The sequence below is a fragment of the Neodiprion lecontei genome, chromosome 4 (assembly GCF_021901455.1).
Source record: "Neodiprion lecontei isolate iyNeoLeco1 chromosome 4, iyNeoLeco1.1, whole genome shotgun sequence".
In the NCBI taxonomy this organism is placed as follows: Eukaryota; Metazoa; Arthropoda; class Insecta; order Hymenoptera; family Diprionidae; genus Neodiprion; species Neodiprion lecontei.
Genome location: NC_060263.1, coordinates 6,671,830 through 6,688,454, shown reverse-complemented (window position 1 = coordinate 6,688,454; position 16,625 = coordinate 6,671,830). Strand labels below are relative to the sequence as shown.

At 36.8% G+C, this 16,625-nt stretch overlaps 1 protein-coding gene across 3 annotated transcripts in view; it reads right to left on the bottom strand.

Annotated features, from left to right (window-relative positions):
* Positions 1-335: 335 nt before the first annotated feature.
* The window catches only part of LOC107223630 (diuretic hormone receptor), a 29,240-nt gene continuing 12,950 nt past the window's right edge, over positions 336-16,625 (bottom strand). For all 3 annotated transcript variants that reach the window (XM_046736281.1, XM_046736279.1, XM_015663373.2), the window contains 9 exons: positions 6,207-6,396; positions 4,101-4,194; positions 3,060-3,153; positions 2,896-2,976; positions 2,514-2,590; positions 2,042-2,161; positions 1,648-1,833; positions 1,376-1,536; positions 336-1,202 (listed from right to left, as the gene is read on the bottom strand). In XM_046736281.1, the coding sequence (XP_046592237.1) occupies positions 1,058-1,202; positions 1,376-1,536; positions 1,648-1,833; positions 2,042-2,161; positions 2,514-2,590; positions 2,896-2,976; positions 3,060-3,153; positions 4,101-4,194; positions 6,207-6,396 (1,148 nt within the window). In that variant the 3' untranslated portion in view covers positions 336-1,057. The remainder of the gene's footprint in view (positions 1,203-1,375; positions 1,537-1,647; positions 1,834-2,041; positions 2,162-2,513; positions 2,591-2,895; positions 2,977-3,059; positions 3,154-4,100; positions 4,195-6,206; positions 6,397-16,625) is intronic.

The following is a 16,625-nucleotide window of genomic DNA, read 5'->3' as shown; positions in this document are numbered from 1 at the left end:
TAAGTAGCAAAGATTATTTATTGCCTAGCAAAAAGTAGGCAACGCATAAGTTTTCTTATACTTTTTTCATTTAAACTTTGCAAACAAACATGGGTAGTTTGTGTGTACCTTATGAAATTTAGTCTTTTCTTATACATAATATTAACCATCTAAATTATATAACAATTAAAACTTATGGCTAGTTGTCTCGATTGAAAGTTGTCTAAATATAACAATAGTAACTTGGATCTTGGTATTTATTTCTTCATTACAGATCGATATTGCCGTAATAATTTACTCCCTTCATCTGCCTGCTACAACGCTGACGTATTTCAGTTTTACATTGCACTTCATTACTATTGAATAACACATATTGGTTTTTTTTTTTTTTTTTTTTGTAGCAATGCATAGATTTCCCGATTTTAGGAACTCTGAAGTAACGATTACATTGTCGCTCTGGTGAAATGAGTCTCAGTTAATGAATACTACGAATAAACATTATAATAACTATGTAACGACACGTTAACACGGTTTTTCTTCTGAATTATGACCTAATGAATATAAATACAGCATTAAAAGAATAAATTGACACATTCTAATTTAACATTATACATTCACGAAGAAAAAATCTACATTTAACATCAAACGATTCCTCCTGCATAGATGTAATTGATATGACTACGTATGTACTGTACATGGTTATGAGATTGCGTTGTGGTAAATAGTCAGTAGCAAAATTTAAGACATCTGATGATTATAAAAATAAACATTACACATATTGAATCAAATCTATAGCCACACGCAAATGACAATTTTTATACCCTGGTTTATGTATAAATATACATCATAATATATACGTACACGATGCTAGTAATAATATTACATATGTATACCAACATGCATACATATATATATATATATATAGAATATATAGTCCTCTTTCTTTTGTACGAAGAACGGTACACCTAAAATGTATTTTAAGATATACATCAGTGATTTTAAGCGTAAGGTATAATAATAATAATACGTATGTGTGTATGTATGTATGTATATATATATATATATATATATACTATTTTTATTCGTTAAGATCTTCGGATATAGCCTTCTTTTCACGTTCAATAAACGCTGTTGCTGAATTGGCCCCGATAACTGTAGTTGTTGTTGTTTCACTCACTGTAGATTCCCTTTTCCGATAAGGATTCGAGGGTTGACAATAAAGTCTAAACAAATAACGTTGTAGGAAACGTGTACCAAGCAAAAGTGTTCTATGATATCGAAGAACCATAACTATGTAACTACTAAAACTTCATTATTAATCATCCAGGGTATGTGCCTGTATGAATTTAATTTTCATTCTGTTGTTTGTGATCGATAGGGGCCTGCAATTGTTTACCTTATGCTCTCCGTTCTTGAACGAGGTGACCAATTGTTACAGCTATGATACCGCCGATCTGCTCCAAGATTCCTTGCCGTACTCCATCTTGAGAAATGATGTCGCACGGTATTTTGTACCTCAGTATTAAGAAAGCAGTAAAATAGCGCTACCGAAAGGCCCTGAAAAAAAAAAAAATTAACCGACAAATGGATCGTTTTCATCAGAATGTCATCTTTGGTACTAATAATTGGTATGATGTAGTAATTGCTGGAACATTAATGACGGATTACCTGAAAGGAGAGCAGTATCGCACGCAGGTTTCCAAATACATGAGCTATATCTCCTTGCGTCGGTCCAGCAAGTACCAGTATATAAGTAACGCCAAGGAGTGGAATGAGTACGAGAAGTGCCTTTGTAGCTTTTCTGTATTGCTGTGTCTCTACATTGTTTGCCGAACGAAGTTTAGTTATTAACACCTGAAATAAGTAATAGTTATGTGCGAAACTGTATTATATAGGTCTATACAATGTACAATGACTCCTGCTTATAAAAGAATATAATTCTTATTCCCGTACTTCATAACTTTGTAATCTATGAAAATTTCATTCATTGTTATGTTTTCACACAACACTGTTTATGAAATAGAAGTCGATGTGTGAATCTATTTTTTGTTTTAACACTCACCCACATGATCATAAAGAGGAATATGACGTTCATACAAAGAACGACGATTGTTGGTGCTATGTAAAACCAATCGTAAGGATGTGGTGCCATCCATGGACAGTGTTTCGAAAGTGTGATTTCCTAAAATAAAATCGAACTTCACAATGTATAGCTATGCAGAATTATTTTAATTAATTATTAATCCTACAGCAATCAATGTATAGAAAATTTCTCTCATTCGTTTGAAACTAGTTCTTAGTTCGCATCAAAAACATAGATTTCTGTAGAACAAGAATCAGATGGTTCAAAGTCATTTAACGTTTACCATATTTTCAGGGAAACGAGAATTGGCACAGGACAGACATTTATGTGGAAAATTATTTCATCTATTAAATGAATGTCGTCTGCAGAGAATGATTCCACACGATCAGCGCGAATCCTAGAATTTCAATTTATCAGTCAATCAAAGGTCCGTTCAAAATAATACAATTACCTGTTGAATTTCTGAGATAACATTATCTCCGAGTGATTTGGCCATTCCCCACACGCCGGTAACGATTAATGGCGTTCCTAGAAATTTCAAAACGCGAATTACTGTATTATATGAACAGAATGAAGAGCGCTGCGCACAATTCGTTGCAACAATATTTCCACGTATATAGCAATATTTCGATTCAGTGAATTGAAACGAATTGACCTGTTCGATATTTCAAAGAATTGGGATTGAAAAGAATTGGAACGAACTAAGGATTTGGAAGAAGAAGGGAATTGGTCTTGTTTGATAACGACTTTCTGACGTCAATACGGAATCCCTGGAGTCTGAAATTGAATCGCGATTCAGTTTCATTTGATGGAAAATAGCAATTCGTACGTACCCCAGCCAATGATCAAACATAGTCTCAGTTTTATGTTGTCTCCGGTAAAGGTTTTCACGACTAACAGGTACAAATACAGTCCTGAAACAACGAAACCTTGTGAATCGATTTCAATCCGTTTTCACGATACAATTATACCAATAAATGTCCCGTATATTGTTTACCTTCGACAAACATCCAGAAAAAGTTTGTCAGATAGAAGTACTGTAGGATGGACAAAATTGTTATACACGTTGGAAGATCCGTATGTGTTGATATCTGTAATGAATATATAATTGAGCGATTAGTAATGTACACAAGTTTCAGTTTTCTTTTTCTTCGTTAAACACGCAAAGAAACCGCGGACCGGTATCAAAAAGCCATAAATTAGAAGAATTATTCAAGTTAATGGGCTGCTTGGCATTGCAAACAAAAAATCAGTTCAATGCTGCATTTTGGCTTACAAATACAATAAGCCGTGACAATTTCGAAAATATTTAGAAAAACGCCCTTACCGTCTTAAATAGACAACACGCGATACACCGGTGTTTTTTTACGTTGCAGGCATGTCTATTATAAGGCGTAAATTGATGCGCTGAGCGGCTTGGAGGAGGATCAATTCTACAGAAATCAGTTCGACAACGAATAATGTTCTACAGAATGGTTTCTACAGAAACATTTTGCTATAGAAAGGGATTCGAGATTCACATGAAAAATAAGCCCGCACGAATTATTCCACAGAATTTTTTTATACAGAAGATTTTTCTACAGAACAGTTTTATAGTTTTACACACGCAACACAGTACCCGCACGACACAAAACAAATTCAACACAAATGAGTTAAATTAAATTGGATTAAATTAAATTAAATTTAATCAAAATGTACGAAACTGACGAATGAATGTGTGATTTTGAGACGATTCGACGATTACTCCAAATTTGCATTGTGTCAAACACAATCTGTAGAAAAATATTGCGTAGGACAATTTTCTGTTGAACAAATCTCCAGTAGAATAATTCATGGAGGTTTATTTTTTATGCGAATCTCGACTTTCTTTCTGTAGCAAAATATTTCTGTAGAAAGGAGTCTGTAGAACATAATGTGTAGAATATTTTCTCTGTAAAAATGATTTCTGTAGAATCGAACTCCAATCAGTGGCTTGAGTTGCGTGATTACTACCGATTACGTGCAAGCAAACCGTCTGCGTAGTTAATTAGAACTTTACCTGCATAACAGCTGTTAGAATCCACATCAGATCAGCCAGTATGTAGGAGAACATTAAATTTGTGTGAATGTTGTTTCTCAGGCACCTCAGTTCCCTTAATAAAATATAAATTTTAATTAGAACAACAATCAATATCTGAATACAGTTTTCTTAATTTTCTTTTATTCGTTACAATTAAGGTGACTAGAATTGCTTACACAACTTTAATATCGAGTTGAATGCACTGATGACGAAACCAGACAAAAAAAGGTATTAAATGAAATATGTACCGAGAAATAGATTGAAATAAATGTAAAACATGCGACCTATTACTCGAATTCTTGAAACAATTCAAACTCTGTTCGACTATTTATATTATACATATTTTCTACACGTTACCGAACACTCGAGCTAACTAAATTATAATCACATCAAAGTTATCTCGTAACATTGTTTATCGATGCCTCTGAAACTTGGGTAAATTGATTGATCGGCTGTGGTGCAGGCCGGCATAGATACACCCACAAAATGTGTATGTAAGGTATAGGTCAAGTTCGCACATTTCGAATACGACAATACAATCACCGTATATATAATAGGATAACAAAAGTTTGTACGAATGCTCGAGTTTCAAGCCAATTAGGAGAACTTCGCGATTGTTTGTTTATTCAATGTCTGTCGAGAGACCTGAGGTGAGAAAAAATTTCCCCAGTTTTCAGAAGCTCTCACCAATTCGGAACGTTTTATCAATAAAAATACTTAAGAACGCAAACACAATGGGACTAAAGTTGATAATATAACTTTGAAATAAAAATCGTCAGTTTCCAGATTAGGAATAACTGGCGGAGTTGAATTTATCAAATCTGAGTTTGTTTCTGCTGTACGGAGGTTTATTAAATTTCAATAACGTTACAAATTTCAATCTGATTATATACGAGTAGACGGTGAAAAAACTAGTTGAATGTCGCGAATTTAAAAGTCGACAACCAATTATTCAACTCGATTGGGGTTTGTTTTATTCAAAAGTATGCAAATCGAGCTTCATTTACATATTCCATTTTATTCGAATCAATCAATGGAAAGCACTGTATTTGACGATAACATCAACGATTTCGCTGGGTGACGCGTGTTTTGCGGTATTTACGATATATCAAAAACGTCTGAATCGCAATACTTTAAATTTCGAGAGAGAATCTTCGGACGTTTATACAGCATAAATCAGACAATTGGTTTTCGAGATACGAATAGACAAGAATTGACCATCTGTTTTAGCTGTCTATTCGTATAAAAAATCCGCATCAACTTTTCTGACATGTCTTGTCATAAATTCAGAGGTTCTAATTATATTTCTAGATCTTGACAAAATCCCGAGCATGGTCTCACGATTCATCCGATCGAGGACGCTATCAGGTACGGACCACAATGGACCAAGTCGCGCGATATGAAGCCTCCAGCTGCGCAAGTAACGGTAGGGCTGGGAATGACAGGGAGAGAGGTGCGGGTTTCCGTTCCTATTATTTCAGAACCTGTCTCACAATTGGCGCTGAATTCAGTGTCTACGCAATTACGCGATAAGTCTGAGTTACTTTAATCCCGCGTACTGTAATAAATTGCAGTAGTTCCATTATGCAAAACCTTGACAAAATACAGGGTGTTTCCATGCAAACGCCGCAGTATATTGGGTTGCCTACCACCGAGGGGAACAAATATCGGTAAAACAGATCCGCCGAGTCATATTCGCTTCAGTCAAGTCAAGTCGTATAATGGCTTTAACGTGACTCCGGAATGCGATCAGTGAACGCTTCGGCGTGAGTTGTAAACAATGGAACAACTGCTTGGCTAAATCGACGCAACTTGGCAACACAGGCAGTTCCAACTCACTCGCGAGAACTTTGAAAGTGCTACCTACCGATAACTCGGTAGATCTGTATTACCAATATTTGTTCCCCTGGGTGGTAGGCAACCCGCCATGCTGTGACGTTTACTCGGAAACAACCTCTATGACAACAGTTCAGCGGCAATTTCTTCGCATGCGGTCTGCGGATCAATGACGAGAACAAGTGGCTGGATTATTCATCATACGTAAGCTGCGTGCGATTGTACACGTAGGTATATTATAATACTCACTTGTAGTACAAAAATATAGACACCGCGACGATGAGGGTGAAGAGGGAAAAGGAATATCCGATAAAGTATATCATCGTCATCATTTCGATACCAGGTGTTCCAGGCGGTGTCAAAATCGTGTTTTCACACGCCGTGTAATTCGAATATTTGTCCCACGTTCCGTTCGACCTACACCATCGGCTTGCGTTTTCTGAAATTTCAACACAAACATTTTACAGAATGAATTGTATCTGAATAAGTAGCGCCAATTACAATAAACTGAAAGCGGAATGTCATAGAACAAGGTTCTGGAAACTTCCGTCGAAAATTCTGAGAGTGATGAATTTTTTGGATTCTAAACTGGCACTATTTTGAAACCGCAAGTTGAGAGATACTCAAAAAAATTTTGCCGTAGCACAATCCGTCGAATAGATGGTTTTTTTTCACAAATATTCGAATCGATTTTACCGTTCGTTCGGAATTTGGGAAATACGTAACCAGAGGCGATAGAAGTATCAAAAGTTTGGTGACACGTATCTACCGAATACTTGATGTATCACTGGAATTTCGTTGAAATCGATCAAGGCATTCCGCTGTAATTTAACAGACACGAAATAGGTGTCAATAAAAGTTGGAAAACCTGCCATTCGGTAACCAGAAGCGATAAAAACTTGAAAAATTTATGGCTAATCTCCTCCGAATGCTCGATTTTTCACCCAACTGTTATCGAAATCGATGAAACCGTCGTCCCGGCATTAAGTAGACAACATTTCCCGCGTAGTAACAAAAACACGGACACACATGACGGAAAATGCTAGAAAATTATTGTACGAGTAATAAAACGTGTTTCCAAGTTTGAGAGAAATTTTTTTAATATATGTAATTTGGCTTAATTTTAATTACACTTCGTTGAATTTTGGAAACTCTCCGTTTCATTATGATACACGGCCTACCGTTTCAATCAAATTTATCTTCATTGACTTTAGTTGGAGCTTTAAAAGCTTTTCCCGAACCTCTTTTTGTTACACCTTTCCCAACCCCCGGACCCAGGATGGATCCTTAAACGTCGACGAAAAGCTTAAGCCATCAACTCCCTCTCTTTCAAGACTTAACCTGCTGGAAAATTGCCAGTATTGCGTAGATTTTCCGAGTCTTTGACATTTTCGCTGTATAAAAAAAAGTACCAATTTATCACGACGGGACGCGCAATAAATTCACAGCAATCCAATAACTGCCGCATGTATATTCGGTGGGTGGGCACGTGTACGAATTGCCTTATCCGGCAGGATTTCTGCTACTTTTCTTCCCTCGCGAAATTCCCTTACCTTTATCGGTTTTCCAGTTCTTATACTTGATTCAGCATTTGCTAAAAATAGAAAAAAAAAAAGAAAGAAAAAGTGCTCACTGAACCCTTACATCTTTTGAGCAAATATTTTCTCACTCGGCATTGTGTCCTCACGTGCTTTGTGACCACGGGTAATGGAATAAATGTAAGAATCTAGGTATGATTCATATTTTTATCATTTTCAAGCGAATTTTGATCCTTGTAGTAACATAATTTAAAGCAAAGCCAATTAAAAGTACAGAGAAGAGACAATAACTCGATTTTACAAAGAAGCATCGTAGAATAAAGTAAAAATTTCACTTCGTAGAGTGAAAAGAGGGAAATTCGATTATGGATATTGATTGAACGAAAATGGATAATATTTATGGTTTTCATTGCAAAATAATCGTACGTTGAGTAACTATCAAATTATTATATTCGAAAGCTACCAAGATCTCTTGAAAAATACGAAAATAGAAAATACTGGAATTACGAACGAAAGTTTAGATGTGTAATGGTTCAAAATTGCTAAAAATCTAGCAAAACTAGACTAAAAACAGAAGATAAATTAAACCCCCTTCAAATTCAATGAGTTTCTAGAAAATAATCTTTCGAATGAAGCGAGTCATCGCAGAGTAAATCCGAACAAATATACTGAATTCTCAATGATTTCGAAGCGATTTAAAACGAGCAACGATATTATCTTAGCTTTTGTTTAATCAGTGAAACGAGTAAAATGTAAATTAAAAAAAGCAATTTCGATTCAGAAAATAGATGAAATTCCCTGTCTCTTCAACCTCGTGATTTAAGTAAATTTGTAGGTACGTACATACATACATGCATAAAAACATCGGGAAACAATTCTTTTGGTAAATTTGTGTTACCCTTTAATTTGTTGAGATGTTTATCATTGAAACATCGCATTATTTTCGCGAGAAGAACCGGTTTTGTTTCAGCGGGTCGATGAGAAACGTGCGGTTGGTTCATTATCTCTTGTCACATCTGTTATCGGTTTTTTGTTTTGTTTCGTCTCGTAATCTTCTTCTCTTTTTCTTGTTTGCTTGGGTGGTTCTTTTTCATTTCTACCCCCAAAGCAGGTGAAGGTGCCGTATAATAGACTAGCTCGAATATAGGTATACGATATACTTATAGGAATAATACCGTGTCGTTCGGTCGGGTTACAGGCCTAATAGGGTCCCAGGGTGAGAAAACAAACGTGACCTCGATTTCGTCGAAGGAAGAACGTATAAAAGCCTTAGATGGTGAGAGAGAATTACAATCTGTCTTGCGCAGATTATATTCCCTGGTGCTGCTTCAGAGACGCAAAAATCCCGTTGTCGGTAAATATTTTCTCACATTGTACTCAGCGATATTTAGCAATAGCTCGTGCAAAAACTGTGCCAGTAGTTATCACACCGTGTGTCCGTATTTATTTTATTCCTGCAAATAAACCAAGGAATTTTATCTCGTTGGATCTAGAGAATTGCAAAACTAAGCCATACATCCCAGATCCTTGTTATAATACTTCTACTCGTCGTAAAGGTGCGGATTTTTTCTTCCATTAAACATATAACATCCAAATAGTTGATTAATTTTTCTCAAAAATGATTAAAATTTACGAAAAGATATTTTCGTAAAAATCCATTTCTTTTTCATATTCTGAAACTTTCCATTTCCTCGCAATTGTCTACACGTTTCAATATTAAATACGTAAATTACTTGCGAGTAACGAGTTTTGCATATACAATTTTGGACATGTACCGAAAGATGAGGCAGGTTTTATACGAGTTTCGTTCAGCCGTTTGCGAAAAAAGTAAAAAAACAACTAATCACACTTTCGAAACGTGCGCACGAGAAAAAAAATAAATAACTCCCGTAATCTCTGAAGCTCCGCATCGATATTCTACAACGTCGAATGTTGTTAACGTACATACGTATACGGTGTGAAAAAATAAAAAAATTGCGTGGTATATTTGTGACACGACGTCAGAGGCATCAGATGAAATGCCACTCAACGAGACGTCATCAAGCGTGAGGAAGTTCGCGAGTGAGAGGGCGGGTAAAAAAATACAAGAAAATGAGACGTCGTATAAAATTTGAATACAACCCGAGCCGAGCATCCCGAGCCTTTGAAGATCGAATGTATTTCCAACGAGTATATCTCCTCCGTCTCTATACGTCTCATTTTTTTCCTCTTCTCTTATTCATGTTCCTCCTCTCTCAATTTCCATCAAATCAAAGACCCTTACCGGCCTGAAGAGGAATAATTTTTCCAAGAGAAATATTATACATATATATATATATATATACATATGTATACATATATATATACGAGTATATTTGCAGCAGAGCTATCTTATCGAGATAAAGATAAATTTTTTTCTCCAATTGTTGGTACAATTTTAAACTGACGCAAAGGGAAGGAGTAGAGAAATAAATAAAATCGTAATAACCCTGTGATATTTTTAGTCCTGATAACCTTTACACGCGGTGCCTTGTATACGAAGGAAAAAGAAAAAAATTAATACCCTCGGACAAATTTAAACACCTTTACTTGGCAAAAAGCAAATCCGCGCGGGGCTCGCGTAAGAGCTCGTATAATGAAGGCAATATACTCAGCTAAAGTAAGTATAAGGCAGTGTAACAGCTTCTCCGGCACTTGATGTGTCGACTCGAATCAAATAATAAATTATCTCCGTAAAACAGCCCTGTGTAACACAGAGGCGGTTAATTTTATACACTCGTATAACCCGCGCCAATATATTATTAAGCCATCTGCAAATATCTTACGGTAGATAACGTTTCAAGATTAGGTGTATAGATATGACAATTTGACGGGAAATCAGAGGAATTATTATCGCTCGTGTCGTCACGAGTGTGCAAATTATGCGGCGTAAATGTTTGCAATACAACAAAGTTGATTTGATTTTTTTTTCCTTTTTTTTTTTTTTTGCGTATTGGGAAAATGGAATTAAAACGACAATCTGTACAACGGGTTCAGAGCAGGGCGTGAAATTACGTTTGACGCGACGATCATCAACCGGAAGTATCGCTAGAACCTACCAGGGGTATGAATAATTAACGAAGGCAAATATGCGCGGATTAATTGATCGAATTACACGCGAGCTCGGACGATGATACTATGTGAAAAAAGAAGGCTGTGCTGATGTAACGCAAACACCCGTGTAAAAGGCAGCAGAAGTAAACGGATGACACGACTCTTTTTTTTTTTTTTCAACGCGCAGAAATCGCGAGGGATTTCACAGTGATGCAAGCGCCGACTAAGCGAGCGGCATTATCCGCGGATGTATGTAAAAGGATGGTAAAAAGTGCGTCGGCATAAATCGTTTTAGTCTCCCCGCGTTATGCGGATTAATGGAACTGTTTTTCCCTACGGGATTTTTTTTTTTTTCTTTTCTTTTTATCATACTGCAGAGGACGAGAGATAGGTATGAACAGATAAACTTTTCAAATATTTCACCTTACGTAGATATAACTTTGACCTTGAGTTTGAATTATTCGGACGACGGCGGGAATGAAAATGGCCGCCGGCGTCGGCCCGCTTGGGGTTTTATTTTGGCGCTAGGTTCGTTTTCGATACATAAAAATATTCGAGTTATGCATAGCGGGAAGGAACATCACGGCAAGAATCGTTTGGACGTGATTTAACGACGACAAAAGCCTAAACACGCTAAAAATTTAACCAGAAACTAATTTCGCACGTGTGTTGCCTACGGTTAGGGACAGCAGCTTCAACTTACAATTGTACGAACGACTTTTCGAATATCTGTATAATTCAGCGTTGCAAATTGAATCCGTCGAGGTATAATGGATCGGGAAAATGATAGAGCCGGGCTGTATTTTTCCGGTGATCAACCCAAATAGATATAACCGTGAAACGCGGAGGGCTGTGTAAGCTGATCCCTTGAAAGTATTAATTAACGAATGAAAGCTGAGCGAATTACAAAGTTTCGGTCGGCGAACGATGAACGTACCGCGAGGCAGTTATCTGCAATTAAAAGTCTTAACTTTTTATTACCTACCATTTTCCAAACTCTTGTACCCGCTAAATCCTTTCGCATAAAGCTTCGATTAAATTAAGCCGCAGCGGCTATGGTAACACTTACTCCCGTCTCGTCGTTTACACATGTCTGCGTTTGAGCACACGGGCCATTACCCACAGATTATCTCCTAGTAGAGATAATATTATTTCTGTGAGTGTTGAATCTCTCTGATTATTACCGTATGCATAATGTTAATTATAATCTTATTACTCCGTGCGGGTTGCTACATTTTTTTCCATAACATTTCTCTATAAATCTGCACGATAATTCAGAATTGTCCAATTTTACTGACGGAGACTTTGGCAAATTTTCTCAAAAATGAAACTCTGACGGAGTTGGTTGAATTCCATATTTTGTTTACTCGGTCAAAAATATCGTTGGCTGTCTAAAACTGTTCGAATCTTTAAAGATTAAAGTTTCCAAACTCTATGCGTTCGAAGATTTTCAAAATATGTTTGCAAAGAAAAATTCAAACTCGAACGGTTCTCTTTTTCACCCTTCTAGGAGCATTATTTTATTTTTCAACCGGGTTAAACGTTACTTTAAAAAAGAAAAAAAAGGAAATCTTTTTTCTCTCAGAGCCTGGAGAAACTTTTCCATATACAAAAAACGGAAACTTGGGGAGGAGAACTTTTTCACCTGGAGTATCATCCCTTCGACATCGTTTACCTTTTGCGTGAGTAGAAAACATTCGCTTTTACGTGGCGTGCAGCCGTATGCATCACGCGAATACACATTAAACAGAGCTAAGTGTAGCATTTGTTCAGGTAATTAACGAGCAAAACCACGCGGATACCCGCCGAGCCACTTTAATACGGACCCGGATTGAAGTCAATCCCTCGCAAAGAGTATAGTTTGCCTTGGCCAAATAACAAATTATAATAACATTTTGTGTACATATGAACGAGAAGATTTGATTAAACGAAACCGTAACCGGAGTACGCTTTCAACGTCGAATGTATTCCCAGCTGAGGTAGCCATTTCATTTTTTTTTTTTTTTGTTTGGTAAAATTTAAGTTAAAAAAATTTCGTACGAGATCCGAAGTTGATTGAACAAAATTCTCCGAAAGCTTCGATAAATTTTAGGGAGGTTTTAAAGTCGTTCGAAAATCCGAACACGATGAAATACAGAAATTTTAACAAAAGACAGGATTTTTTTTTTTAGGCACCTATGCCTGAGGTTAAATTCGAAAATTGAATATACCCTGAAAGCCTAAATTCCGAAACATAATTTTAGTACGAACGGTGAGTGTTTGTTTTTTTTTTTTTTTTGTTTTTTTTTTTTTGGTGGTGTTTTTTCTTCTACTTTTTGTATTATTCAACGTAAATTGAATAAAGAAACTTCGAGCACCGCATTTGCATTTAAAAACAATTATTTTCATTCCACTAAAAAATTTCCTTTAAATTAATTTCGCCGTTGAATATCTCTTTACAATTTTATACGCTTATGAGAAAGAAAAATTCTATTATTTCCGAATTTTCACAGTGCGATTGTGAGGGAAAATTTTTCACCAGTAGGGAGCTGTAAACATGTATGAAAGGAACACACAGAGCGATCGCACTCAAAGGAAAAGAAAAAAGGCAAGAAGAAAAGAAGAAAAGAATCGTGAAACGTATCAGCAAAAATTTACGAGTATACAACGAGTTTGCGAATTCTTTTTCGGCTCGAGTCCTTAGTCGAGTACTAAAGATACCGGTGCCCGGAACGTTTGGGGAAACTCAAGGAATACTTGGAGCACGTTAAGGATACACGAGACGTACAATCAGGTCAGAAAAATGCTGAAATGAATACGTGATAAAATAAAAGTTTAAAAGTGTGTCACTGAAGCTCGTTTATTTATATCTAAGTAATAAAGTCTCCGTAACAGAAAAAACAATTTTAAAAAATGTTGAGGAAAAATAATTAATTTTATGATACAGTTTAACGATCTCTCGAAAAAATTCAGTCAAATTTTTGGATGGTATATTTCCTGTTGGATCATGAGTTATGTCATTTGTAAATGAGGATGATTATGCATAGCAGGTCATTTTCACCAAGTAAAAAATATGCTCAAGAAAAAAACCTTAACTTATCCCGGACGATTTCTAGGGAATTATTGATTTATGATCAAAATGAGGGATTTCTGTTAATTCAATCGAAGTTTGCATATTTTTCTAAATTCTTTATCGATAACCTATACTTTTCTTTCCGATCAAGAAATATATTTTTCCGAGTTTAAAGCGGACGTGGTCCAGAGTATATTTTGCAATGACATAATACGATTATTGCTATAACTATTGTTACAGCGATTTTCATACACCTATGTGATCTCGAAGACGGTTGAATAAAATCATATCGACCGAACGACTAATCAGAAACGACTATATGTGAATAAAAACGAGCTTCAATAACGACGCAAAATTTTGATCCGCACACTTGACGCAGTCAATAATATATCCTCCAGTAATTGAATTACTTTGTAAGGGGATGAAAATTTGACCCGAAAAATGCTGTGTTTACGGCTTATTTTTATTGGATTGCAGCCGGCTTCGGTAGCACTTTTTCAGCGATGCTTTCGTATCGACAGATTTTAGCCCCGACTGTACACATCCCAGACCTCCCTAACTCGGTATAATATAAGCATTATTGAATCATAACGTAGACATGCATTACGTGCCGGAGGGTTGAAGTAACCGCGAGTAATGAACTCGAGGAAATTTCGGTTCCTTTGGGCCGCGGTTTGAGCCCCTTACCCGTCGTGCCTGTAATATTCCACTCAAAATAGGTCTGAATTAAAACTATTCGGGACATGGCTGCATGTTTGTGTGCAGTGATTTCCGTTCCTTGGGAACTAAAATCTGAAATCATTTTTGAGCTGCACAGTCGGCGTTTCGAGAAGACAGCAAAATTTTGCGTTCTTTGCGCTTTTCTCAAAAACTGCTATCGATAGATGTAAAATGACCTTACCATTGTGTAGGGCGGGAAATTCTACATCGAAATATGTCCTCATTTGTCGGAAACGGAGTCGGATTAACAAATTGATAAGAAAGAAATTTTACTTATCGACGGCACCTGGGGAATTTTTGTGAAATAATTCGGCTTTTCGCAATTTGTTAACCCGAATCCGTTTCCAACATATGAGGACATGATTCGTTGTGGAATTTTCCGCTGTACGTGATAGTCAAGTCATTTTTCATACATAGATAGCATTTTTTGTTGAGAAAAAAGAAATTCTATTTATCGACGGCATCTGGGGAATTTTCGTGAAATAATTTGATTTTTCTCAATTTCTTAACCCGACTCCATTTCCTACGCATGAGGACATAAGTCGGTGTAGAATTTTTCGCCCTACACGATGGTCGAGTTATTTTTTATCTATCGATAGCAGCTTTTGATAAAATCGCAAAAAACGTCAAATTTTACTGTTTACTAAATTGACTTCAGATTTGAATTCCTGCGGGTCGAAAACCCCTGTACACAAAAATGCAGCCGTATCCCGATCATTTTTAATTCATACCTATTTTGACATGGTCTATAAGTCGCGAAGAGGATTTGAAACACCGAGTTTCAAAAACTTGTGTGAGTGCAGATGGCAAAAACACAACGAAACCCAACCGAGGATCAAAATTATCTCCGAAGTTTACCACCGGACTGAATACATTTATCGGGGTATTTCGGTGTGCAGGGAACTGTACGGATGAGCTTGCAGAAATCGCGCAGATTTGTTCGAGCGAAATTCAGCGAGCACCAAGGGATCCCAGCAGCGGTGATGGATGAAAATTAGTGTAACGTTCTACTACAGGGTTATCAATTCTTAATGAACTTGGGTAAGCTTTGCTGATAAACAATTCATCTCGGCCTCTGCAGTCGTTATGATACCGACTCCATATTTTTCCCATTACCATGCTCCCGCTCTCTTCTGTTCCGTAAGTACCTACTTGTTCATATATTATATACTCGAACCTTTGTATGGTGTACCTGTAACATCCACCCGCCGGAAATTACAAAAGACCTCGAGGTACGAGGACTTTGCAAATAGTGAGCAAAGCTCGCATCTTTCAGCTGGACTAAGCTTCTCTATCATATCATATTCACCCTGGGAAATCATTATTAATTGATTAACAGAGTCACGAGACGATAGAATTTAATTTGTAGGTATACCTGATGTTTCGATATCATCAAAGGCTCGATCGTAAAGGCTTCCAATATGATCAGAGAATGGATCGATGTGACGTGTTAGCCGTAACGTTACCACCGTTGGTACCGTCGAATGGTTTACCGTGCAATTCGTATTTGCTTATCGGAAATTCGTCACTGAAACTCAATCTTTTACTAGTGGTATGGTAGGTATATTATATGAGAAGTGTTCGATCAAGCTTGATTGATCGGAACTTACGACGCATCGTATGTCTTTCCTACTATACTTGTGTATTATGTACGCATGAGAGTCGAGTCGCAGTAGCTTGACCATCCAAATTTTCCGTAGCGTTTTCGAAACAAAAAAAAGTAGAAAAAAAATAAAACAAAATAAATCTAAACGACTTTCAGAAGCATATATCTCTTACGTACCTATGAAGGAATAAATTTCGCATCTTTGCGAGAAAGTTAAGCGTCTATATTTCACTCACAATATCGCACGGACGGTTGTAAAGAAAAACTATATATATATAGAAATAAAACATACGCGGCAAACTTATGCCAAGTTTGAAATTGATCTTCTTCCTCCCCCCCCCCCCCCCCTCCCGCGCATTTTCACGTATACTATACCTATGTGCATACATTCTCTTAAATCGTTTATTCTGCTCGTGTACTTTGCCAGCGGGGTAAAAGGGATGCAACGGGTATATAACGCTGCAACGAGCATGAGTAACGAGGGAAAAACATTATCGAACTAGCTGGCTGTGCAAGGAAGCTGTTTATACCGGAGGTAATGTTTAACCCGTACCTCGGTTTAGAGTTTCAAGCATTCTCGAGTTTGCATAACTGTGCGGCACTAGTTAATTCGCTAGTGCAATCTAAGCTGCCAAGAGCGATATAACTGCCTGGTACATCAGAGGTTCGTTTCTGTATAA